The 26,610-nt window shown below is 42.3% G+C and overlaps 1 protein-coding gene across 2 annotated transcripts in view; it reads right to left on the minus strand.

Moving 5' to 3' along the window:
• The window catches only part of VPS39 (VPS39 subunit of HOPS complex), a 45,733-nt gene that overhangs the window by 15,029 nt on the left and 4,094 nt on the right, over positions 1 to 26,610 (minus strand). Inside the window, exons 3-16 of one of the 2 annotated variants that reach the window (XM_065404463.1) lie at positions 25,843 to 25,869; positions 25,287 to 25,351; positions 24,140 to 24,182; positions 23,052 to 23,146; positions 20,801 to 20,899; positions 19,898 to 19,990; positions 18,590 to 18,773; positions 17,864 to 17,984; positions 13,281 to 13,401; positions 12,730 to 12,859; positions 11,565 to 11,707; positions 1,486 to 1,629; positions 666 to 807; positions 186 to 272 (exon numbers count right to left, since the gene is read on the minus strand). In XM_065404463.1, the coding sequence (XP_065260535.1) occupies positions 186 to 272; positions 666 to 807; positions 1,486 to 1,629; positions 11,565 to 11,707; positions 12,730 to 12,859; positions 13,281 to 13,401; positions 17,864 to 17,984; positions 18,590 to 18,773; positions 19,898 to 19,990; positions 20,801 to 20,899; positions 23,052 to 23,146; positions 24,140 to 24,182; positions 25,287 to 25,351; positions 25,843 to 25,869 (1,494 nt within the window). The remainder of the gene's footprint in view (positions 1 to 185; positions 273 to 665; positions 808 to 1,485; positions 1,630 to 11,564; positions 11,708 to 12,729; positions 12,860 to 13,280; positions 13,402 to 17,863; positions 17,985 to 18,589; positions 18,774 to 19,897; positions 19,991 to 20,800; positions 20,900 to 23,051; positions 23,147 to 24,139; positions 24,183 to 25,286; positions 25,352 to 25,842; positions 25,870 to 26,610) is intronic. The other variant, XM_065404462.1, reaches the window with a different exon arrangement.

Genomic DNA, 26,610 nt, shown 5'->3' on the forward strand with positions numbered 1-26,610 from the left:
AAATTCATAGATTTAAGCCAGAATTAGTAATTTTGTAACTACATGTACAAATTGGGAGGATTACAGAAAATATGGATGGTTGGCATCTCTGCAATTTATGAAAATTCACAAAAGAATCTAGGTAATGAGGGTTAGAGGCATCCCTTTAAAAGAGAGATTCCCACTTACCCCTGGTCTGCACTCACCCAAATGCTGTAGATACTGCACTGTCCTTTCATGGCCCTTCAAAGGCGAGTTGGCTTTCTTTGATTGATCCACTAGCACCTGCAGAGCTTTTAGTAGAAGTAAGATCAATTCCATGGGGATTATCCTTAAATTTAGAAAGCAGCTTCCTGCATTCACTGAGAACTCGTGTTCCTGGGAGAGCAGGCCAACAAAGTGTGCTCCCCATTAGCTTAACCAATGCAGCAGAACAGGAAAAATGATTTTTACATGTCAACTTTTTGCTACACAAGCAGCTCTTGGCAAGGACATACTCAAGTATTTATCCCTGTTAATTGCCTAAAGTCAAATAATTATTTAATCAAGAGACTGCTACAATGGGTAGGCCATTCTGAAATACTGTTAGTTTAAGAATGGATAAACAGACTCTTGTCCGCAAGGGATGGGTTAAGATGTATAGCAGAAGTGTGCACTCCATTCACCCCTCTTCCTTCCTCACTTACCTTTTTCATGCAGCCCTTTCTTCTCATACAGTATTATCAGCTCACTGTACTTGTGTGCCTTCTTCAGTACATGCTCACTCTCTTCTATGTGGCAGTGATTGTTCTCCAGACGTAGCAACGGTGCTACCAGAGCTACATTTGTCTGCAAGCAAGGGAAGGGCATTTAGAGGTTTCAGATTCATGAACTGTGTACTCAGGCTCATAGTGTCCAACACTATAATCAAGAACACAGGAAGGGGAGGAGATCCAGAAAAGAGAAAACATCCATTATGGCACAAGAAGTGGGATTTTAACATTTGAAAGGGAGTCCTCTACTCTGTCCATTTTACATGCAGTTTAACTTCGGTGTTCAGTGAGCAAGCAGATAGCCAGTGGCCTATATACCAGCACTACTTTACTCACTATGGTTGAGGCCAGCTGTTGAGAAACATTAACTTCAGGTGTAATGGTCTCAGACAACTGTCTCTATCTAGTTAAGCATAGCAATAAGAGACAAGCATGCTTACAAATATGTAGGTATTTCTCTATACTTCAAAACAGAACATTCCTCTTTTTTAAGGAAAGGCAACCTTGCAAATCCAGGGAAGTAAACATATGCTTGCCAAGTTCGGTGAAGCTGTCTGCTGCTAACGAAGAAATAAGATGAGATGAAATTAAGTTCCACAAAGCACCTTAGTCCATGAAGGACAGATGTTCACTTCAACAATCTCAAATGAAACTATTCCTTATCCTGTCTTCCAATTTTCCCCACCCCAAACTCCTAATGGAGTTTACTTTTTATAGATTTTTATAGGCTCGCTGGGTTAGGCAGGGAACTCACATGTAGGTAACACTTGAGCAAGGTGGTGTCAATGATTTGGAGCAACTTCTTTTTGGATTTGATGGTGGGTGTTCCTTCCATGAGGGGTGAGGTGCTGGACTGGTGGTCTGAGTCATTTAACTTCTTTACCAGCTGACTTCTTTTCTGCAGAACACAGAATGAGATTTTTAAAGTATTTTATTCCACCATCCCGCTAATACAATTCCAAAGGAAAACATAGGCCAACCTAAACCCTCTTAATTATAATGCATTACACACACCCAGCAACTGTCCCTCCGCAAGTATCTCAATTTAGATTTAAGAGGTGTCCATCCATAAATCTGGGTGCATTTCAAAGATTTAATTACTAAAACCCATAAAATCGGAACTAGTGTCCAGAGTTCAAGTGTCCCCACAAACAAAGTTCTGCCACCACCCACTTCTGCTTGCTCTGCCAACCTCTTGTCCGGGAAAAGCCTGGGCAAATAAGCGTCATCTGCAGTGTAATCTATTGGTCAATATATTTGTTCTCAAGTGGTCAAAGAGGAAGGGCACTACAGAACAGATGATCACTTCCTGAAAATAGCCTGCCTCCAGTCCTTCCCAGTTTATGCCAGGGAACTTTTAGCTCTAGGGCCTCAACTAATTTCACCTTCCATGATATCACACCATGACAAGAGTAGTCCCCAATGTATACTAATTTTACACCACCAATTAATTTAAGAAGCCTACTGTTAATCTACATTAACCAAGTTTTATGAAAATTTAAGATTTGACATTTGTTTAAGAAAAAAGCGCAAATGTCCAGTTCCTTTTAGTGGTGTCTTTCACCATCTACCCTTAATAGGCCAGCATGTCACAAACTAGTGAAATAAATCTATGAATAGAAAAAGTAACATTTAGTCACTACTTTTAATTATTTAAGTCTAGAAAAAGTAAACTATCAAAGTTTGTCAGCATTGTAAGTACCTTATAGAAACCAGCCAAATTCTCAGCTGGTATAGCGCCACTGATTGCACGCTAGCTAAAGTTCTGTTTTTTTATCTTTACCAAAATAGCTTGGCCCTATAAATCACTATGTAGTTAGGCTTTTTAGCTATCAACCCAAGTTATTGACAGTATGTTTAAAATTTACACTATGTACTAGGAACACCAATACTGCGGTCTGGGTCCTCTTCCAATTTTAATACACAATCTACAATTACATTAAACTGCTAAAATGCACTTCTGACCCGGCGTAAAATCATAAAAAACAGTCACTTACTGCAACTGTGGTTCTTCGAGAGGTGATGCAAATATGTATTCCACTTCAGCTCCAGTGTATTAGGTGCGCGCGCACACCTGAAACTTTTGCCTAGTAGTACCCATAGAGGGCAGCACTCGCACTTTGTGGCCATAAGCACACACTCCCCCAACCCCCCAGCTATATGAGACAGCACTGCCCCAATTCCCCTCAGTTCCTTTGCACCAAGTATTCAGAGACTAGAGTCCAATGCAGAGGGGATGGAGGGTGGGTTATGGAATGCATGTCTGCATCATATATTGAAGAACTACAGTTACAGTAAGCGTTTCTTCTTTGAGTAGATACGTCTGAAATACCTCCTTGCCTGAGGAGGTTGTGAAGGCTAGGACTATAGCAGGGTTTAAAAGAGAACTAGATAAATTCATGGAAGTTAAGTCCATTAACGGCTATTGGCCAGGATGGGTAAGGAACGGTGTCCCTAGCCTCTGTTTGTCAGAGGGTGGAGATGTATGGCAGGAGAGAGATCACTTGACCATTACCTGTTAGGTTCACTCCCTCTGGGGCACCTGGCATTGGCCACTGTCAGCAGACAGGATACCGGGCTGGATGGACCTTTGGTCTGACCTAGTATGGCCATTCTTATACAGCTGTGTGTATTCAACTTAGCTGCCTCACAAGCAGTACCCACCCCCAGGAGGCGAGGCTCAGAGTCTACCTAAACAAGAATCACCCTACCAAAACTTGCATCCGTCCTGGAAGATGCAGTAACGGCATAAAGGTTCATAAATGTATGGACGACCATGTAATAGCCCTGTAAATGTCCACTATTGAGACGTCACTGAGTAGTGCTATCGATGTTCCTTGTGCTCTCATAGGACGAGCTCACATCTGCTGAGGAGGCACAGCTGAAGCTATTTAATGTGAAGCCTTGATACAGGATGTTATCCATTTAGAGATAATCTGAAGAGACTGCTTGCCCCTCCATACAATCTGAATATGACAAACAGGTAAGGGGAAGCACAAAATGGTTTATTCCTGTTCAGACAGAAGGCTAGACATCACCTGACATCCAATGTGTCAAGACGCTGCTCCTCCGGAGATGACCGCAGCTTAGGAAAGAAAAGAGGTAAATATACTGCCTGGTTCAAATGGAACTGACAAAATGTTGGAGGTAGTCATAAAAAGTCACTTTGTCCTTAGAGAATTGCATATAAGGAGACTACCATCAGAGCCTGCAACTCTCAAACTCTCCTTGCAGATGTTAATTGCTATCAGAAATCACAGCCTTGACACAAACAAAAAGGCAAGATGCCAGGGGCTCAAATGGAGGTCTCATTAAAGCCACTAGGACCATTTTATGGTCCCATTGAGGACCAAGCTCACAGACTGGAAGATGGAGACGAAGCCTTATAAGAATCTTGCTATCATGGCATTGGAGAAGACTGATCCTCCCTGAGTAGAGGGATGAAATGCTGATATTGCTGCCAGAGGTACTCTCAACAAGCCAAGCACAATGCCTGACGGTGCAGCGAGTACTCCAAGCTGGCTCCTATTCAGGACATGGTCAGTTGAATTTTGAGGGCTGACGAGCACACCAAAAACTGCTTCCATTTAGCTGAATAGGCCATTCTGGTAGAGGGCTTTCATCTGTTGATTAGGACCTGTTCAACAGCTGCCAAATACCACACTTTCTCCTCATTCAGCAATGAAGCAGCCAAACCAGGAGATGCAGGGAGTTGAGTACAGAATCATAGGACTGGAAGGGACCTGGAGAGGTCATCTAGTCCTGTCCCCTGCTCTCATAGCAGGACTAAGTATTATCTAGATCAGTGGTTCCCAAACTTGTTCCGCCGCTTGTGCAGGGAAAGAGCCTGGCGGGCCGGGCCGGTTTGTGTACTTTCCGCGTCGGCAGGTTCGGCTGATCGCGGCTCCCAGTGGCTGCGGTTCGCTGCTCCAGGTCAATGGGAGCTGCTGGAAGCGGTGCGGGCCGAGGGACGTACTGGCTGCCGCTTCCAGCAGGATAGCTCAGTGATTTGAGCATTGGCCTGCTAAACCCAGGGTTGTGAGTTCAATCCTTGAGGAGGCCATTTAGGGATCTGGGGCAAAAATCTGTCTGGGGATTAGTCCTGTTTTGAGCAGGGGGTTGGACTAGATGACCTCCTGAGGTCCCTTCCAACCTTGATATTCTATGAAAGATTAGGCCTCACCAATGCTGAATAGAGGGGAATGATCATGTCCCTTGATCTGCTGGCAATGCCCCTACTTATACAGCCCAAAATGCCGTTAGCCTTCTTGGCAATAAGGGCACACTGTTGACTCATATCCAGCTTCTCATCCACTGTAATCCCCAGGTCCTTTTCTGCAGAACTGCTGCCTAGCCACTCAGTCCCTAGTCTGTAGCAGTGCATGTGATTCTTCCATCCTAACCTCCATGAATTTATCTAGTTCTTTTTTGAACCCTGTTATAGTCTTGGCCTTCACAACATCCCCCGGTAAGGAGTTCCACAGGTTGACTGTGCTTCGTGTGAAGAAATACTTCCTTTTGTTTGTTTTAGAACTGCTGTTTATTAATTTCATTTGGTGACCCCTAGTTCATGTGTTAACAGAAGGAGTAAATAACACTTCCCTATTTATTTAACACTTCCTTTCTCCACAGTCATGATTTTATAGACCTCGATCATATCCCCCCTTAATAATCTCTTTTCCAAGATGAGAAGTCCCAGTCTTATTAATCTCTCCTCATACGGAAGCCATTTCATACCCCTAATCATTTTGTTGCCCTTTTCTGAATCTTTTCCAATTCCAATATACTGTATCTTTTTAGAGATGGGGCAACCACATCTGGACACAGTATTCAAGATGTGGGCGTACCATGGATTTATATAGAAGCAATAGGATATTTTCTCTCTTATTATCTATCCCCTTCTTAATGGATTCCCAACATTTTGCTAGCTTTTTTTGACTGCTGCTGCACATTGAGTGGATGTTTTCAGAGAACTATCCACAATGACTCCAAGATCTCTTTCTTGAGTGGTAACAGCTACTTTAGACCCCATCACTTTATATGTGTAGTTGGGGTTATGTTTTCCCATGTGCATTACTTTGCACTTAACATTTAATTTCATCTGCCATTTTGTTGCCAAGTCACCCAGTTTTGAGAGATCCTTTTGTAGCGATTCGCAGTCTGCCTGGGATTTAACTATCTTGAGTAGTTTTGTATCATCTGCAAATTTTGTCCCCTCACTGTTTACCCCTTTTTCCAGATCATTTATGAATATGTTGAACAGGACTGGTCACAGAACAGACCCCTGGGGGACACCACTATTTACCTCTTGCCATTCTGAAAACGGACCATTTATTCCCACCCTTTGTTTCCTATCTTTTAACCAGTTACCGATCCATAAGAGGACCTATCCCATGACAGTTTAAGTTAAGCCCATTGCTTCTTGCCCTATCCTTAGAGGTTAACAAGAACCATTTTTCTCCCTCCTCCTTGTAACAACCATTTATGTACTTGAAACTCTCCCCTCTCAGTCTTCTCTTCTCCAGACTAAAACCCAATTTCCCCCCCCCCCCCTCAATCTTCCCTCATAGGTCATATTTTCTAGACCTTTAATCACTCTTGTTGCTCTTCTCTGGACTTTCTCCAATTTGTCCACATCTTTCCGGAAATGTGGTGCCCAGAACTGGACACAATACTCCAGTTGAGACCGAGTCAGCGTGGAGTACAGCAGAAGAATTGCCTTCATGTCCTTCTTACAACACTCCTGCTAATACATCCCAGAATGATGTTTGCTTTTTTGGGGGGGGCCGGGGGTAAGGGGTGGGGCAACAGTGTTACACTGTTGACTCATTTAGCTTGTGGTCTATTATGACCCCCAGATGCCCTTCTGCAGTACTCCTTCCAAGGCAGTCATTTCCCATTTTGTATGTGTGCAACTGATTGTTCCTTCCTAAGTGGAGTACTTTGCATGTCTTTATTGAATTTCATACTATTTACTTCAGACCATTTCTCCAGTTCATTTTGAATTTTAATCCTATCCTCAAAAGCACTTGCAACCCCTCCCAGCTTGGTATCGTCTGCAAACTTTATAAGGGTACGCTGTATGCCTTTATCTAAATCACTGATAAAGATATTGAACAGAACCAGACCCAAAACTGATCCATGCCGGACCCCATTCATTATGCCCTTCCAGCTTGACTGTGAACCACTGATAACTGGTTGGAAAACCATTCCCAGACAGTAGTTATGCACCCACCTTATAGAAGCTCCATCTAGGTTGCATTTTCCTACTTTGTTTACGAGAAGGTCATGAGAGACCGTATCAAAGGCCTTAATAAAGTCAAGACATACCACGCCTACCGCTTCCTCCCTATCTACAAGGCTTGTTACCCTGTCAAAGAAAGCTATTTGGTTGGTAAGGTGTGACCATGATTCTGTGAGAGTAGGACGAGATGGAGGGGAAGGGGTATGGGAGGCTGAACTGACAGTGCAAGGAAGTTGGAGAACCAGCACTGCTTCGGCCACGCCGGAGCTATGAGAATGAGCTTGGCCAGGTCCGCCTTTAGCTTGAGGATAACCTCTGGGATGAGCAGGATCAGGGAAAAGCGTACAAGAGAGACAACTGCCAGCTGAGATGGAAAGCATCAGACACGGAGCCCAGATTGAGGCTCTCTGAGAAAAGAACAGATGATGTTTCCTTTCTCCCTCGTAGCAAAAAGATCATCGGAATGCCCCAAGCTGCGAAGATAGTCACTAAAGGCAAGTATCCTCCGGGTTATTTGTGACTCAGGGAAGAACACCTGCTGAGATGGTCAGCAAGATGATTCTGGACCCCGAGTAAGTGATCAGTTATCAGAATGATACTCTCCTCAATGCAGAACTGCCAAAACCTGATTGCCTCTTGGCATAGCATCCTGGAGAATGTTCCCCCTTGTCTGTTGACATAATAGTGACAATGCCACCACGATGATGTATGTGAACCACTAAGCCAGGGGTTCTCAAATTGGGGGTTGGGACCCCTCAGGTGGTCGCAAGGTTATTACATGGGGGGGTCGCGAGCTGTCAGCCTCCACTCCAAACCCCACTTCACCTCCAGCATTTATAATGGTGTTAAATATATTAAAAAGTGTTTTTAATTTATAAGGGGGGGGGGGGGGTCGTCACACTCAGAGGCTTGCTATTTGAAAGGGGTCACCAGTACAAAAGTTTGAGAACCACTGCACTAAGCCTCTATAATGGTCCAGAAAAGCATGGCATGCATTATAGATGGCCCGAAGCTCCAGCACATTGATAGGCAGTGGATTCCTGCTCCAACCTCAGACCTTGAACTTGCAGCAATCCCAGATGCACTCCCCAGCCCATCAGGGAGACATGAGTGACAACCTTTTTGTTGGTAAGGGCCAGACGAAGGGAATGCCCTGAAACACTCTTGGAAAGCATCGAGCACTGCAATGAGTCCAGGACCAGTGGAGGGAGATGGACCAATCTGTCCAAGGAGTGAACAATCTGTCAGTAAGCTGTCCTGAGCTACTTTTGAAGGGGGAGAAGACACAACCTTGCAAACTGGACCACCTGTGTGCAAGCAGACACATAGCTCAAGAGCCTCAGGCACATCCAAACTGTCATGAAAGGCTGACATCGCAGACTGAGGAACAGGTGGCAAATCACCTGAAAGTGATTAGTCAGCAAAAATGCTCTGAAACTTATAGAGTCTATTAGGGTCCCAATTAACTCAATTTTCTGAGTGAGAACCAAAGATGACTTCCTGGCATTTAGGAGGAGACCAGACGGTCTAGCAAGCGCAGTGTAGTGTTGACATAAGAAAGGATTTCCTCTCTGGACTTGCCTCTCAGTAGCCAGTTATTCAAGTATGGGGAGATGTGGATTCCTTTCCTCCTGAGGTATGCAGTCACCACAACCATGCATTTGGTAAAAATACCTGAAGAGAGAGAGAGGCTGAAGGGAAACACCATATACTGAAAATGGAGCTCTGCTTCGACTAATCAAAGGAATTTTCTGTGGCTCGGTAGAATTGCCACAGGAAAGCAAGCATCCTGAAGGTCCTTAGCAGCAAACCAGTCATTCTGAGACAACGCGGGGAAGACAGTTGATAGTGACCATTGAGAACCTCATGTATCTGATATTTGTCAAGGCCACAAATATCAAGAATGGGTCTTACCTCTCCCTTGGATCTGGGCACCAGAGAGTACTGGGAATAGAAGCCCTGACTCCAGTGGTCTAGCAGAACCCCCTTCACCGTTCCCAAAGCCAGTAGAGCATCTTGTGAGAGGGATCCCTGAAGAGGGGGTGGGGGGAAATGGAAGGAACTGGATGGCACAGCCCAATCTGATCGTGCTTAGGACCCAGCTGTCGGTGGTGATCAAGCCCCAAGCATTGTGAAAGCGAGCCAGCCTGTCCCCAAATCAGGGGACAGGGAGAAGGGAGCGATGACTGGAACACTGCCCCGGACCAAGGAGTCAAAATGGGTGCTTGGGGGATGCCTGGGGAAGGCATGTGGACTGGCCAAACCCCTGAGCCAAATGCCTCTTCCTCTGGGACCTATGCCACTTTCTGGGGTAACCCCACTGTCTTGGAGGAGGGAAAGGCTGACCAAGTGTGTACGGCAGACAATACTGCTGATGATGATCACTGAAGTGGTGCTTCTGCACTGACAGTGTGTACACCCTCAAAGAACATAATGTAGCCCTACAGTCCTTGAAGGAATGCAGAGTCATCCATTTTGTCCAAAAAAAGCACTAGGCCACCAAAGGGCAAATCCTCTATGGCTTGTTGCACATCAGGAGTAGTGCCCAAATTCTGCAGCCAAGACACCCTTCTCATGGTCACCGCTGAGGCCACTCTAGCCAAAGTAGCCATGACATTCAGCATGGACTTCAACAAAGTCTTAGCCACCAAGCATCCTTCAGTGATAAAGGCCCAAAATTCCTCTCTCAAGGCATTGGGCAGCTGGCCTGCAATCTTAGACGCAGCCGTCCAGTTTACAAAATCATATTTGGACAGCAATGACTGCTGATTAGCAACGCACATCTGCAAGGAACAGAAGGTGTAAATCTTCCTACCCATCAGGTCCATTTGTTTAGAGTCCTTATCCCTAGGAGTAGACTTAAATCTGCCCTGCTGAGCTCTATCATTCACTGCAGTTATGACCAGGGAATTTGGGGCCGGACAAGAGTAAAAACCTTCAAATCCCTGCACCAGGATGAAATAGCACTTCTCCACATGCTCCGCAGTAGGTGCTATCAAAGTCAGCATGCTTCAGAGAACATTAGCAGGCTCTCAGAGCACATCATTAAGAGAGAGGGTGACTCTCCCAGGGGCAGACAGCTGCGGGATATCCAACAGCGTATGGGTATTCGCCTGCAGGAACTCTGCTTGAATAGCTAGGGAAACAGCCACGCATCACAAGAGGCCCTGGTAGGTCTTGAAATCCTCTGGTACCAAAGGAGAGGAAGAACTAGGCACCACGGAATTGTCCAGGGACGAAGATGAAGCAGTTAAACGTGCCCGAGATGGATCCGGCTCCAGGACTGACGGACCTGGACAACACTGGAGGCTTCATGCCGGGAAGATTCCACTAGTGCCTGGGCCTGTCACAGGCACAGACCTGCCCAGTGATCTTGCTTTAGAACAAGATGAAGAGAGTTGGACCTCTGCAACCAAGAAGTGTCCCAGATTGCATGGAGGCCACTGGTAAAGACAGGGTATTAGTAGCCAAAGCACAGCAAGCACCGTGCATGGGGATCATTGGAGATTGCTCCTCTGCACAATGTTTAAATCCTGGTGAGCTCACCACCAGAGAAATACTTAAACAAAAGCTAACACTAATTAACTATATACAACTAGAAAAGTCACTAAGAACTAGAGGTTGCAAGGTTGGACGTCTGTGCGGTTCCCGACTCCAGCCAAAGGCGGTAAGAAGGAACTGAGGCAAGTCCAGGTGGTACCACCCCCTCATATAGCCAGGGGAGGGACTATGGCCATGAGGCACGAGCCCCATCACCACTCCACAGGTACTGATAGGCAAAATTCTCCGGCTCCGGTGTACTGTGCAAACATAAAACTAAGTGGAATACACTGTTACATCTACTCAAAGATCTGAAAACCACCCTGTAAATTAATTCTATTGCAACTAAACTCATCAATTAATTCTCATCCCAGCACGTCTCCAAGTCCCAAGAAAACAGATGAGCTTTGCAGCATTAATTTGACTATCAGAATGCTCACTTAATAGCTCTCTTGTCCATTGCTTTAGTCCTATGTTACACAAATATCAAACAATAATTTTCAGACACATTAAAACCATCTATTTTTGGCTCCCCAGAAAGATTCAATGTGTATTTTTTTTAAATGTTTACTGCCAACCTGTTCACTGTAATAAAGGGACAAAATGTTCATATTTATTAAGAAATCCAGAAAAGGGCCAATTTCCCATTTGAATGTTGTAAAGTTAAGAAAAAAGTGAAGGAAACCCTCAAAATAGCAAGGATGAATGGAGACATTTTTTAAAAAGCTAGAGGCATTAAACAGCTTTCCAATTTCTTAAAATCAATAGAGAAGTTTAATTATTATTCAGCAAAAATATAAGTAGAGACACGAGCTATCCATTCAGTCTATTATGCAGAAGGCTTCAAGGCAGAGAACAGTATAGTAGTCCATGGGAACCAGTGAGAGGGAAAGCATAGCTACCAGATACATTTAGGGTATGCTCCAAATCCAGCACTGTATTCTTCTGACACATCTCCCTGCTATGCAATGCCCCCTTACTGAAGTCACCAGGTCAGGGCTGGGCATCAGAAGCCAAATTCCCTAGAGGTACATATTAACAGCATTTACCTGAGTTAGATAGTCTATGAGTGCTAAGTGTGCTTTCTCCAGCTCAGCCCCAGAGAGCACAGGCAGAGGATTAGGATACTGCAACTGTTTCCTGTAATCAGTGGGCAGCAAGTCAGGATACAGACCCATCACATGAGTGGGATCTAAGCAAAAAAAACCACCAGTATTTGTAAGTTTCATAGCATCTTGTTTTTCAAAATACCAGTATTATATAGCTTTCCGGTAATAAGTGCAGTTGATCATAGACAAACCCCCAACACTTAGTAGTTTCATCTTCCTGGTGCTTTACAAATAATTGTCTCTACACTATTAAATCACTAATCAAATATCCCCATTTTACACACAAGGAAATGGAAGCAGAAGTTAAGTGAGGCAAGGGGGAGACAGACAGAGCTGGAGCAGAACTCGTAAGTTCATGCCTTCCCTGACCCACAATAATCATTCTGTTGCTAGAGCTTAGTGCAGAATCCCAACACTAATAATGAGGTTCAATGGCAGGACTGTGAATTAATACTGCTGGTTGCAAAAGGCTCCTAAGAACAAGACACCATTGTAATAAATCCAATGAGTTTCTGAACAGATTACAAGGACAGACCTGACCAGCAGTTCCCTTTACTAATGAGTATCAGTTTCACACAGTTTACGAACTCTAAAGTTCATTACTTAGATTAGAATTTAGGACCCGCCTGGCTCCTGATCTGTTCCTCTGGTCCCAGGAGTAGATTTCAAAAGATCCTAACGCCCAAAAGTGACTTAGGCGCCTAAGACTCACTGAAAGTCATGTCTTTAGCTGAAAGTTGACTATTCAGGAACTTTTGACATTCACTCACTTCATTCTTATTCCATTCCATGAAATGTCCATCAGGCAGAAAAACAGATAGGGGCTCACTGATTTTTAGCAGTGGCTGGTGCTCAGACCTCAGAGTGAAGGAACTGGCAAGTGTACAGGTGCCCCTTATACTTCTATTCCAACTTGTGACACTTTTTGTGGAGTAGTGGGGGGGGGGGGTTCAGCATTTAACCAACAAACTAATCTTTGGGCTGCACAAGACGACACTACTTGTTCTCAAACAAAATGAAGTTCAGAACCAGCGTCAATTTCAGGTGAGATTTACTGTAGTCTCCCCTCACCCACATTCTTCAACCCCAGACTATACCAAGTTACCTGTACCAAGCTTGGCAAAAACCTGCATGGATTCATCGAAGCGCTTCTGGCAGAAGAGGTTAAAGGCATAAAGGTTCTTAATGTGATGAATCTGTTGTTGCTTTTCACTATCTGAATCATCTTTCATTTCCTACACAAATACAAACCCAGGAATAATAGGAAGAATTCTTGTGCTTAAATATAAAGAGAATGGAGAAGAAAAACATTGACAGTGTTGAGCCTGAAATTCATTGAAGAGAATGGGAAAATCCAGGATTGAACAGGTGACCAAAAGCACCTAACCTTCTAAAAACAGACAGCTTGTCAAGGATGGGCAGCATTGGATAGCAGAGTAGAACCCGGAGACAGGAAGATGTTAAATGGCTAAAGGGTTAATCAAGAGGAACTAGAGAGTTTGTGTGAAGTGGACATCAAGGAGGTTAAGACCTCAGGGCTTGCAACAGTGCTTAGTGGCAGCAGTTACCAAACAGACTACAGAGACTGGCCCATGGTTCTATACCCAGCAATACAAATAGTGTATTCCAGCCACACCACTAAAGAAGACAACTTACCGCCAACTGCAGAGCCAATTCAAACTGCTTGTCTTGGAGAAGCTGCTGGATCTGGGTTGCTATGGAGACTGGAAGGAGACGCCAAACAAAATGATTGCTGGCCACATACACAATATTCGTACTATAATTGGAAGAGAAAAGGCAGGTTACCAAGATGTAATAGTGAGGCAGGAACTCTATCCCACATTTTGCAAGAATAGTCAATCCTGGTTAACACATGTATGACTTAACCAGATATACTAAAGTGGTGAGGTTACTCAAGTTCTCCTTTCCCCTGCTCAACATGGTGGTGAAGGCAAAACAGAAAGCGATTAAACCACCACTATGAATTCCTGAGGACACTCGGGGTATGTCTACACTGCAATCAGATACCTGCAGCTGGATTGCAAGAAAGAATTTCAGAAAGGAACTAAAAGGAAGAGACCCTTATCTTGGGGTGCTTATCAAAGGCTTGCTTGTGTATATTTGGGGGTACAAAGGGACACCCAGGCACCCTTCACTGAGGAAGTAAAAGGACAGTGCTTTTGCTTCATGCAAAAGGAGTCTCAACCAGGCTTGGCTGAAAACACTGAAGAGAACTTTGAGTGAGAAATTTCTTTGGACAAAAGAGTAATTTGTTAGATAAGATTAGTCTCTAGAAAGCATGTTACAATTTTGTTTTATATGTAACCATTTGTTTCCAATATTATTACTCATTATTTACTTAAATCTCTAGTCACTGATAACACTGGTCTACAATTTTTGAGAAGTCGTCTGCTTCAGAGATAAAATGTGCTATTTATTATGTATTTTGATGTGCTGAATTCAAATATGACAATTAAAACAACGGATTGGCTACTGTTTCTAAGATATTTAAGTTTTTACATTTTATGTCTATGTATATTGTGTAGATAGTAGAGTTTTAATCATAAATTGTAAACCTAGGTCTTTTCATGTGTTTATGGTTGCTTTACATGATAATATTTCACCTGTCCTGTTTATGTAACACTTTAAAAATCAGCAAAAGGGTTATATAAATAAAATTTATTATGAAACAAAAGGCAAAAAACTATTATGTACATAGTTTAGTCCTAGTCAGTGTCTACTCGGCGCTTCTTGGCTTGTCTCTTGTATTCATTAAATGGAGCATCTCTTGTCACTGTCCAGCAATAGTCTGCAAGCATTGATGGGCTCCATTTGCCCGGATAGCGTTTCTCCATTGTTGCAATGTCCTGGTGAAATCGCTCGCCGTGCTCGTCGCTCACTGCTCCGCAGTTCGTTGGAAAAAAAATCTAGATGAGAGTGCAAAAAATGTATCTTTAGTGACATGTTGCAACCAAGGCTTTTGTATGCCTTGAGGAGGTTTTCCACCAACAACCTGTAGTTGTCTGCCTTGTTGTTTCCGAGAAAATTTATTGCCACTAACTGGAAGGCTTTCCATGCCGTCTTTTCCTTGCCACGCAGTGCATGGTCAAATGCATCATCTCGAAGAAGTTCACGAATCTGAGGACCAACAAAGACACCTTCCTTTATCTTAGCTTCACTTAACCTTGGAAATTTTCCACGGAGGTACTTGAAAGCTGCTTGTGTTTTGTCAATGGCCTTGACAAAGTTCTTCATCAGACCCAGCTTGATGTGTAAGGGTGGTAACAGAATCTTCCTTGATTCAACAAGTGGTGGATGCTGAACACTTTTCCTCCCAGGCTCCAATGACTGTCGGAGTGGCCAATCTTTCTTGATGTAGTGGGAATCTCTTGCACGACTATCCCATTCGCAGAGAAAACAGCAGTACTTTGTGTATCCAGTCTGCAGACCAAGCAAGAGAGCAACAACCTTCAAATCGCCACAAAGCTGCCACTGATGTTGGTCATAGTTTATGCACCTCAAAAGTTGTTTCATGTTGTCATAGGTTTCCTTCATATGGACTGCATGACCAACTGGAATTGATGGCAAAACATTGCCATTATGCAGTAAAACAGCTTTAAGACTCGTCTTCGATGAATCAATGAACAGTCTCCACTCATCTGGATCATGAACGATGTTGAGGGCTGCCATCACACCATCAATGTTATTGCAGGGTACAAGATCACCTTCCATGAAGAAGAATGGGACAAGATCCTTTTGACGGTCACGGAACATGGAAACCCTAACATCACCTGCCAGGAGATTCCACTGCTGTAGTCTGGAGCCCAACAGCTCTGCCTTACTCTTGGGTAGTTCCAAATCCCTGACAAGGTCATTCAGTTCACCTTGTATTATGAGGTGTGGTTCAGAGGAGGAGGATGGGAGAAAATGTGGGTCCTGTGACATTGATGGTTCAGGACCAGAAGTTTCATCCTCTTCCTCGTCTGACTCAAGTGAGAATGATTCTGGTGCATCAGGAACTGGCAGTCCTTCTCCGTGGGGTACTGGGCGTATAGCTGATGGAATGTTTGGATAATGCACAGTCCACTTTTTCTTCTTTGACACACCTTTCCCAACTGGAGGCACCATGCAGAAGTAACAATTGCTGGTATGATCTGTTGGCTCTCTCCAAATCATTGGCACTGCAAAAGGCATAGATTTCCTCTTCCTGTTCAACCACTGGTGAAGATTTGTTGCACAAGTGTTGCAGCATATGTGTGGGGCCCACCTCTTGTCCTGATCTCCAATTTTGCAGCCAAAATAAAGGTGATAGGCTTTCTTAACCATAGTGGTTATACTGCGCTTTTGTGATGCAAAAGTCACTTCACCACAAACATAGCAGAAGTTATCTGCACTGTTCACACAAGTACGAGGCATCTCTGCTCACTTTGGCTAAACAGAAATGTGTCCCTTTGCAAAATCAAACACTGACAAATAAGAGAGCACGACACTGTATGATTTCTAGAGCTGATATAGGGCAATTTGTTCAGCAGAGTGATGTAAGCTTCGTTAGGATTGCATCATCCATGACTTCTAGGAATAACATGATGCAATTCATATCATGTATGACGCAATACCAGCTTCAGATTGCATCATTCATTGTTTTGCCTAAAAAGCAAGTACTGTCCAAACCCAGTCATAGATTTATTCATAGATCCAGTCAAAGATGTATTTTAGTCATTTCTGGTTTAAATTGAGATCCCTTCCCTTTATAACTCACTTATCCTCCGCCATTCCCAAGTCAAGGGTCGTATATACTGACCCAATAGCATATCTTGAAAACTAGAGCCAATCAACAATTTTAAGCATCATTTTCGTTCTCAGTGACCCAGAATTAGTAAAGTTTGACTACATTTATTTCAGAAGCATTTTGGCTGTAGAGCAGTGTAATATATATATTTATAATGAAAACAAGTTTAAGTGTAGTAGTGTTAAGCAATGTGCTCCTCTTGAGTCAAATCTTAGAAGCTGATGTTTGGGAATAGCAGACCCGGTGAGTCTGAGTATTCAACGGATAGAGGCTGGACGCTGCAGGGAACACTGAGTTTTCGGGGGTTGTGTACCTGTTGCTACCTGTACAGAGAAAGTGAGCTCTGCAGAGGCCTAGGAGGTAGTGCTTATGCTTTCAGAGGCTGGTGGTGGTTTCGGGGAGCTGATCACGGATACACAGACAAGACTACTTCACGCTAAGGGCAGCAGTAAAGTGCCTCACAATCCTGGGTACCCTCGTAAAGGGTCACAGTATTCCATTTCCACAAGAAGCTTGTCGTCAAGGCACTACTGCAGCCACCCCAATAATCAAGCTTGAAACAGGAATCAAAGGTTCTACTAGAGAGCAAGGGAACCCCCACTATGCCCTTGAAAGCCATGAGAGATCAGCTTATACATATTTACTGTCATCAAAGTCAAGTGATGCTGCCTTGAATAACATCTACTTTTCATATTCAGAGCAACTTAAACACCCAATTAATCCTCAATGCCCACACGAGGTAGGTAAGTATTACCTTTTACCTTACAGATGGCGAAACTGAGAAACAGTGTTTAAGTGGCTTAGTCAAGGTTGGAGGGAGTCAGAACAGAATTAAGGATTTCCTAGCTTCCTGTGTTGTGCTCAGAACATGAGCCTCCCCAGCCCCCACCCCACAAGCACAGACACATTTTGTTAATCTTAAGCCTTTTTAAAAATAAATCCCCAGAGAAAGTTTTGTGCAAACTTGTCAGTGCTTCTAGCTGCCTTCTACAAAAAAAAAAAAAAAAGAAAAAGAAAAAGAAAAAAAGGCAGTTATACCCCCAAATCACCAGGTTAGATTAAATCAAAACAGGTTACATAACTAAGCAATAAGGATACAAGTATTCTGTCTATACTAGCCACTGCAGAGCAAAGAGGGCTGTGAGAGGTACAGAGGAATTTAGTTGCAAGAAAGCAGTAGAACACAAGAGAACAGTGTCCCTTATTCAGTAACCCTAAGGTCAACACAGCATGGTGTAGGGGCAAAAGAGGCAGATTATTAAGGTTCTGGCTATGAGCTGTTGACAACTTCTGACTCCACAGGTCAGAGAAGAGACAACATGATGATGAACTCATGGTGTTAGTTTACCAGAGTTGTATTTCAGATTGTATGGAAGGGCACAATACACAGAAGCTGTCAAAGAAGAAAGACTAGGTATAGGGAGAGATGAAAAAGGAAGTGCTCTTGTACCCTCCGGAGGTGATGAAGCGTGGTCTTTGCAGCTCAATACTCTGCACCAGCAGCCGGGGTTCAAAAGTGCGAATCTCCACATACCTTGGTAGCACCGCAATGATGTATGGAGGCTGATGTTCTGTTTGGGAGATGGAACAAGCATGCATCAGATGGATTTCTCCAATATACCCTGGAAAGGGCCACAACTCACTACATAACTTCTTTCCAGAAATTTTCAGTACATTACGCCCCTCTTACCCATCCCCCAAATCCATCAATGAGCTTAATGCTAGAAATTAACAACAATTCATTACTATCTCTTCCCCCCCCTCAGTTTTCCTTGCCACTTCTCTCTCACCACATGCAAATTCTGCAGTACTCAACTGCTCACAAAAGCCAAAAATCAGGTTTTAAATTACAAAAACAAGTGGCATATATGTAGTGTCTTATCTGTAGATCTCAAATCACTTTACAAAGATGGGGTTATCCCCACCGTACTGAAAAAGAAACTGAGGGCACAGAAGTTGAGAGCAAGGAAGTAGAGACAAAAATATAACCCATGCCGCTCTGCTCTAATCAATAGGTCATGCTAACTAGCACTCAGATGATTGTAATAAAACCAGTGCGACACAATCAAAGCCTCATACATTAAGCTAGTAACCTTAAATCTGCTCCACTCATAAGGAACAGAAAGCTGACAAATTCTGGCTGGGTTACAGCAAGGAAAAAACTTCTGGTTCTCACCCATAACTATGGGAATGTCTGTCCAATTCAAGGCACCTTTCTGAGTACAAATCCCTTCTTCGTTAAGTACTACCGTTAGATCATCTTGACCAACTGCAACTTTTCCATCTGCTAAGGGAGCCACCAATGGTTCAAGCTGCTTCCCTGTGGGGAACAGTTCTTTGATGGACCCTTTTCCATCCACCTGTGAGAGGAAGGGGGGAGGGGAAAGGTCATTCAGCTTTCACTGTGGAGTTGTCATCTCAAAACTATAGAAGACTACTTGATGAAAAGACCGACTTTATAGCTTTTTTTTTTTTTTTTGGGGAAAGTGATACAGGAGTCTCAAAATATCCATTAACACATGAAGGTAGTTTTGAAGGCTATTTGTAGGTCATCTTTTGTATGTATCAAAATATTACTTGTTAGCATTGCAATTTAAAAATAAATTTGTGTTTCTCTCTTAATTTGAGGAAGCCTGTTCCTATTGCTAATAGATTACTGTAACTGGATGATCTTGTTATTTAGCCACCAAGACATACAGTCTGTATAGCACGATAATACTGATGTCAGTAAAAGTGTGCAGTAGTCCATGGATTTTCCTTGGACACCCTTCTCATTCATATATGGGCCTTATTTAAGTGACAGTACCATAGGTATGGATTCCATTTTCCTAAAATATCAGCATAAAATGATAAAGATGGAAAACTATAGTAATGGTAATAGTTATGACTTTATTGTTAATGTTTCTGTCAAATTAACCAACGAATAGAAGGCACTACTTCATTACATCCCTGCTGTGGAATCTGAAATAATTAACAGTGGATGAATTTAGATATTTAAAGGGATGTTGTCAAATTGAAGCTGTTTAATTTCAGCTAAAGGACTAAAATAATTTTGGTGAAGTTACTCTGCCCCTTGAATAACCTCGCTTTAAAAAACCCTACTGAATAGGTTATCTTTAAAATATTTTCCCCTCTTATGTTGAGGTGTAAATACACCAAACAAAAGGGAAACTATGAAACTGAGTTAAAGTGCTGCCCAGATGAAAAAATGTTTTCTTAATTTAATTCAGTTAAACTAATCTTAGGCATTACTTGCAACAGCAAGATAGTTTCTTTCTTTCAGAAAGACAGGCAATTTAAAGGAACATGCATGCTTTTGTGGAAGGAGGTGTCAGTTGAAAGACAGCATGTCAAAAATGGCACATTTTTATGATAAATAGTTCTGTCTCTCACTCTGAATCCTCCCTCCCTGGGAGCAGTCTATGTACTCTCCCTAAAATGATTAGCATCCCCTTACATACTCAGTTCAAAGTCCTGTACTTACCCTTATCAGATAATAGTCTCTCTTGAAACCTACACAGATAGAATTTTCACACCATGCCATAGACTTGGGCACATCCGGCACACTGAAGTCCCCCTGAAGGATGAAAGGAAAATAAGTCATATTGGCTGCCTTAGGAGCTAACTATGCCTTCCCCGGCCTCCTGTTAACCTGTGGTCTGGAAAGTTTGTTTCATATTTAATTGCGGAGGAGGCAGTACAGTAACACTGAGCACATAACCCTTTCTTCACTCTTACACAATAGGAAAGGTTTCTTTTAAGATTGCAGTTCTGTAGCTAGTAGGGTCCTCAAACATTAGATATTACTGCAAAATAGTGATATGCTCATTGAATAATTCTCACTAGCAACATGTTTGCTGCAGGAAAGGGCAGGCTATATCTGTTTAAGAAGTGGAGTCTACTTTAGAATCACTCCCAACCCTTCCTGGCCAGGGAACGACAGCATTCAGCTAGAATGTCCCAACTCCAGTTTTCTGCACAGCAGCAGGGCATTCTGCAACTAGACAGTGTGACCTTTCTGAACAGTTATTTAATTGGGTCTCAAAGTGGACCAGAGCTAGAATGCAGAGGACAATTAGGATTGTATACAAATTGTATCTTTCTATCACTACCCATCATCTTCAAGAAAGGAGTCAGTCTATTGGCTCCTGGTGATTTTCATCCATATCTAGCTCCCAATCCATTATTTCAATGGTATCAACACTTTGCTTTCAATTGCTGCTTCTTTGTTAAACCATGCAGCACCAGCATTATCAAGTGTACCCTGGAAGCAGAACCTAGCACTAATTCTGAATTATACTGCTGATTAAACTGGGGTATTAAAAACAATTTGATACTCTGGCAAGGGCTCTCATACAGTCTAGTGGTTCCCACACCACTATCTCACCTGTAGCTCATAGAACTCCCTGTCCTTCCAGAAATACAGCTGTAGCTTCTTCCGCACTGCCACGCACATCCTCAGCACCTCCTCCCCTGTATCAGAGTGCTGTGAAAACAGACAGCCTCACATGCATTAGGATTAGAAGGTAAATAAGGAAGATAATATAGGGCCATAAATAATCCTAAACCTATAGCACAACTGGCCAATAGAAGAGCTAAGTTGCAGCTGAGTAAACTTTCATGCTCCCATCAGGTCACCATGGACTATTTTCTCACTGGGCCAAACCCAAAGTGGATGTCAATCAAGGTGTGAATTTGAGTTCAGATGTGCATGTGGCCAGAAGAAAGATTCTTTGAGATGTATTCTGAAATAATTAATGCAAGATAAATCCAGGCCACAATAGGTCTTTTATCAAGAACTCTACTGTTAATGAAAGCTACCAGGAGAACAGCTCTGGAGACTGAATTGGGTAGCAGCAGTATAAGCTTACCCACATTTGCCACTGTACCTCAACCTTATTTTGGTGAGACCGCCTCTATACAGAAAAAGATAGGCCAAAGACTGAATGAACAGGCATAGACTGACCTTTCTGCAGAGACCAAACATTGTGATGGTGGTTTATGCAATGAAGACACCTGTTCCATTTCCCCAAGGACAAGATGCACCAAACCCTTTCATGTAGTCAACCAGCCAGCCTTCAAGATGGTAAGGGCTCAGTCACTACTACCCTGAGCTAGATCTGAAGAGGTGAAAGCCACCAATTCCCATTGCCGACTATTCAGCCATCTACTCCCACTATTTTTCCTGTAGCTCCAACAATGTGCTAGGTGCTGTACAAACAAAGAAAGGCACTGTCTTTCCCCAAGACCCTTCAGTCAACAAGAGAAGTTGTTTGTACCTTTTTCTCCTACTCTAAGTGGTCAATGGTGTTTTGCTGTCCCCAGTTACCCTTCCACCTCATCATTAGTTAATTAATTGCTTGACAGCATCATGGTAGGAATATGAATATGGAGAGGGCAGTGCCTTACATATCAGCTCCAAGAGGGGTTCCACATGGAGTTGAGCAGGGTGGGAGAAAAAGATAGAGGTGGAAAATAATATTACTGGTGAAGTGGAAAGGACTGTGGCAATATGAAAAAGACAAGGACAGATAAGCATTAGAAATTGGCATTAGTCAGGACCTGGAATGTAAAGACAAAAAACTTGACACTTATGTGGTGAAGGAGTGGGAAACAAGGGATTCAAAGAAAGGGAGACATGATCATATTAATGAACTATCTATGATCTATGTTTTGTATACTAGTTAATTAGAACAGTTTATTGACAAGAAGCACCACTGCAAGTACACGTTAAGTCAGACTCCCACACACAAAAAGTACACCAAGACACTCTGTAACGCTTGGATTTGCATGTTTCATAAGATTTAGCATTAGCTGTATGTTAACACTAGAAGCCCAAGACTAAATAATTATGAGAAAATGTTTATCACTGGGCAAAAGTTTCGGCTTGCCTAATTACAAAGACCAAGCTTCCTGTGAAGAGTAAATCAAAGCACTAGAGGTACACCATCAACTTGCGTCTCCTCTAGCTATGAGCAAGGCTTGGGGACCAAAGTACAGGTAAACTGATGAACTGATTTACGTGTAAATAAGAGACCATTTTTATAAGACCGTAGGACCCGGATGAAGGACCACCTTATCCTTATGGAACATTATATAGATTGAATCAGACATTAGTGTCTCCAAGACACTGTAGGTTAATGTAACTGTTACCAGAAACAATCTTCAGAAAAAGACTGTGAAGTGAAAATTCAAAGAATCACTCAAATGGTGATTCCATTACCTTTGTAAGCCCCATTTTAAGTCCCAAGATGCGGATGGCTTCCAAATGAAAAAAGCACTCGAAGAACCCTTTAAAAATCTCATCACTTAGGATGAAAATTCAGTTAAGTCTTGAATCAATGGGTGAAAGGCCAAAATTACAACCAAGTATACTCTTACAAAGTGAAGGGAGGGACCAAGACCAACATTTTTAAAACTTGGTATACCTGGAGTGAAGTTCTTAAGTCCATTGTTAAACATGTAAATAAGCAGCCTGATTTTCAGAAGTGCTGAACCCCAACATCTCCTAATTTCTCATATAATACAGTTATTTTCATTTTAAATTTAACATACCAAACCCTCTGAGAAATTTGAAAGTTAGTCCTTGTTATGAGACTTTGTCAGAACGCTTGCAACATTAACCTGCCTCCACTTACCTGTAAGTCACAGGTGAACAGAGATGCACCTTTTGCCTTAGAGACTGTGGTGATTTGTTGAAATGTCAACAGGTCGTGGACATAAATGTTATTTTCTGTTTTAGACAAAATTCCTAATTATTGTTCAATAATTTAACACATGCAACTCATTTTTAATTTACACAAACTATCACAAAACACTTTATAAATTTAAGTATGTTTACAAAGCAGATCCAAACTAGTGAGAGAAATTAAGAGTTTCAGGATAGGAAAGGGACGGGTTTTTCCCCCCCCCAGACAATTTGAAAACAATCAGTGAGACAAAAAGGTTTCTGGGTTGCAGAAGACTCTCACACCAACCGTGGCAAGACTGCATGAAGGAACCAAGAATGGGTGCTAACAAGCAAACAAAGTGGAAGTAGGACAGAAGAGAAAGCAGGCCACAGCAAGTTCATGATGGAAGCTCTTATTTAAAAAAAAAAAAAAAACAACCATTTTGAACTGGCTCCTGAAATTTGTGGGTGGTGAATAGAGTTGAAAGTTGGAGCTGGTGTGGTCAAGTTTTTGTACGCACGAGAACGCAGGCAGCAGCATTCTACACATGCTGGAGTCGGGATTGCTGGGACTTGGAGGTCAAAAAGGAGGGTGTTGTACCATAAGTAAAAAGAGACAAGGAAGATCATAATTCAAGAATAAGTTCACCCAACATACAGTACTCAAAATACTCAAAACTCTTGCATAAGTTATTTGAATATTTGTGGTCTGTTCCCCAGATGTCTTTACTGGCTTAAGAGTAGCCCAGCTGCTTCTTAATCTATAATGCATAACACTTCCCTGCAAATTAGAGGCCTGAATTCTAGACCCAATGACTTTTCAACAACTAGACCCTCATGCAGGTGTGAAGGACCTCCCCAAATCAAGAAGGTGGCAAACTGTTTTAAGAATAAGCCTTAGTAGGTGAGAGTGTGAATTATTCACTTTCCTTGGTACAACAAACGGATGTCTGTACTGGGGGGGAGGGAGGGTAGAGAAGAGCGGGGTTCATGCTCAGCCAAGTAATTGCACAAAAAAAAGAACAAATTGAATACTAAAACATATTCTTCACTTACCTAACAAACTGACCAGAATTTTAAACTGGGAAACAACATGAATCTGAAAAGAGAATTGTATTAAAGCAACATCTCTACAAGCCAAAACGCTCTTCCCTGCCCCCCGCCCCCCCAACTTGGACAGAGATTTAATTAGTCTATGCAAATAGTTTTATTTACCCACATAAGGCAATGAAGATGGGGCTACTGTTACTTTCTGTGTGGCATTCCTACAGCTACTGTACAATCCTGCACCTATACTCATGAAATGTCTGATAAAGCTAGCTTATATTGTTTACAGGTCTGTCGCATCTTAGGCGCATTTAACACGTGCGATTTCAGCTGTACGCGGTCAGCAAAAACAAAAACAAAACCCCCAAAAAGAGAAAAACAACAATTTAAATACTGTTTCTGTAGTGCAGGCGATTCCGCCCGCCATTACACTCAATGTAATTTTGACTATACGCGATTTTCGCTTTAGGCGGTGACTGTGGAACGTAACCCCAGTGTAAGATGAGACAGACCTGTATATCCTTTCCTAGTGAGAAAGCTTAACAACGTAGATCCCTTTAACAAGATTTAACCATGTTCTGGTGCCTTACCAATAAAAGGATGTAAATGATTCCTTAAAAACTATTGTTCTTCTCCAATGAAAATGCAAGGTGCTCTACTGCAATGATACATTCAATGTGCTCACATCTATTGAAATTAAAATGGTGGCAAAACTGACAGCAAGTCAGTACACAGCTATTCTAGATTCCAGCCTCTAATAGCCAAAACAATAATTGCACTTTAATAGCATGTTTCATCTAAGGAAATCAAGTGCTTTACTTCATTAATTCTCTCACCAGGTTGGACAGCAATGTATTATCTCCATCGTACAAATATATGATTTGCTGGAGGTCACAGTGATTCAGTGAGTCAGGAAAAGAACCCAGGAGTCCTAACTCCAAGTCATCTGCTGTAACCACCAAACCAAGTTCCTTCCTACTGTAGGAAGAGACTGTGGACAAACGCACAGTTAGGCTAGTCTGTGCCACTCCCAACAAAGTTTACTGTTAAAAAAAAAAAAGCCTTCTGGAGATTCCAGATTAAAGTATTTCACATTGCACCCTCTTAGTGGAAACACTGGCAATTTTCCCTAGTGTCAACAACTGCCATTTCCTACCTGCTGAATCTTTTTTGAGAAGTTCTTGTTGGATTTCTCTAGTGTCACTTCAAATCTGTTGCAACCTACCAAGCAGAGATTAACGAGTGACATAAAATCACAGTTGCCTTCAGATTTATTACTGCATAAACTTTTACTCTAAATCCCACAAAATTATAGCAGATATCGAATAAAGATATCGAATAAAGCAGCTAATGCCAGAAGATTGCATGTCTTGTAAGAAGTGTGTGCTTCCTTTTTCTTAAACCAGTTTGGGGAATCTGAGGTTGTCATAGATATCTAGCTGGGGAGTCCAAAAATGTGGTTTAACTTCATGAAGTCAGCAAATCTGAAGGTCCCATCATTAGCTAAATCCTTGCCTTGTAATCTCAGATCCTAATATAATTTAATTAAATATTTAAAAACCTCAAGCTATGAAGACAGCACTAAAGCACCTTTTTTCCCAGCCAATCAAATACCAGCAACTCAGATCTCCAGGAAGCACATCACTGCAAGATGGACAAAGAATAAAACACTTCACTACAAGGGTTTAAAAGTTTTATGGATACAAACTTACAGCCACTTTCTGATGACGTAACCTCTCCTGGTATTGATGCAAAAAGGGGGAGAAATTTACCAAGTGAGACAAAAGACACTAGCAACTCAAGTCAGCATGATCTATTGAAACAGACTGCCTATGGAGGCTGGGAAAAATGAGCTGGAATTAGGGTTTAGTAATCCAAGTGGCTACAATAGAAATAGCATCCTTCTGAGAGCAGGTGTAATTTGAGACAGATGTGCCACCCCTTTTTACTTTGCAATCCAATGAGCTATTAAATTAGGTACACTTAATAGTATAGCTTTCTGCACATTATAACTGGTAAATAGCTGAGATATAGATCTGTTTAACATGAGTAATTTTATATCTGATTCTAAATACAATAGGCGCTCTTTGTGGCATCACCAGAATGGATTAAGGCCACTTGTGACTGCTTCCTCAAAAGACAGAGAGGGGAGTACTTTTTGGTCTAGATTAGAATGTTAAGATTCTGAACCAGGTTTAATTTTATTATGTATATTGATCAAGATGGTGGGCCTCACGTTTTAATTAAGTTGCCCTTTTATTGCATTGCCAATCTGATCTATTCACTAGGTTCGGTTAGAGTTTATGCATGGTGGGTATTGTATTCATGCACATTACATTAATTTACTGTAAATACAAATGTGGAAACCATTATAGTTCAGAGATTAGTATTAGCTTTGGTGGAATCGTGAGAGAAAGGGTAATTTTAAAGCAGATGGTAAACTCTATAAGACAGTAAACAGAAAAGAAGGAAAGGAAAGT

The sequence above is a fragment of the Emys orbicularis genome, chromosome 4 (assembly GCF_028017835.1).
Source record: "Emys orbicularis isolate rEmyOrb1 chromosome 4, rEmyOrb1.hap1, whole genome shotgun sequence".
NCBI lineage: Eukaryota > Metazoa > Chordata > Testudines > Emydidae > Emys > Emys orbicularis.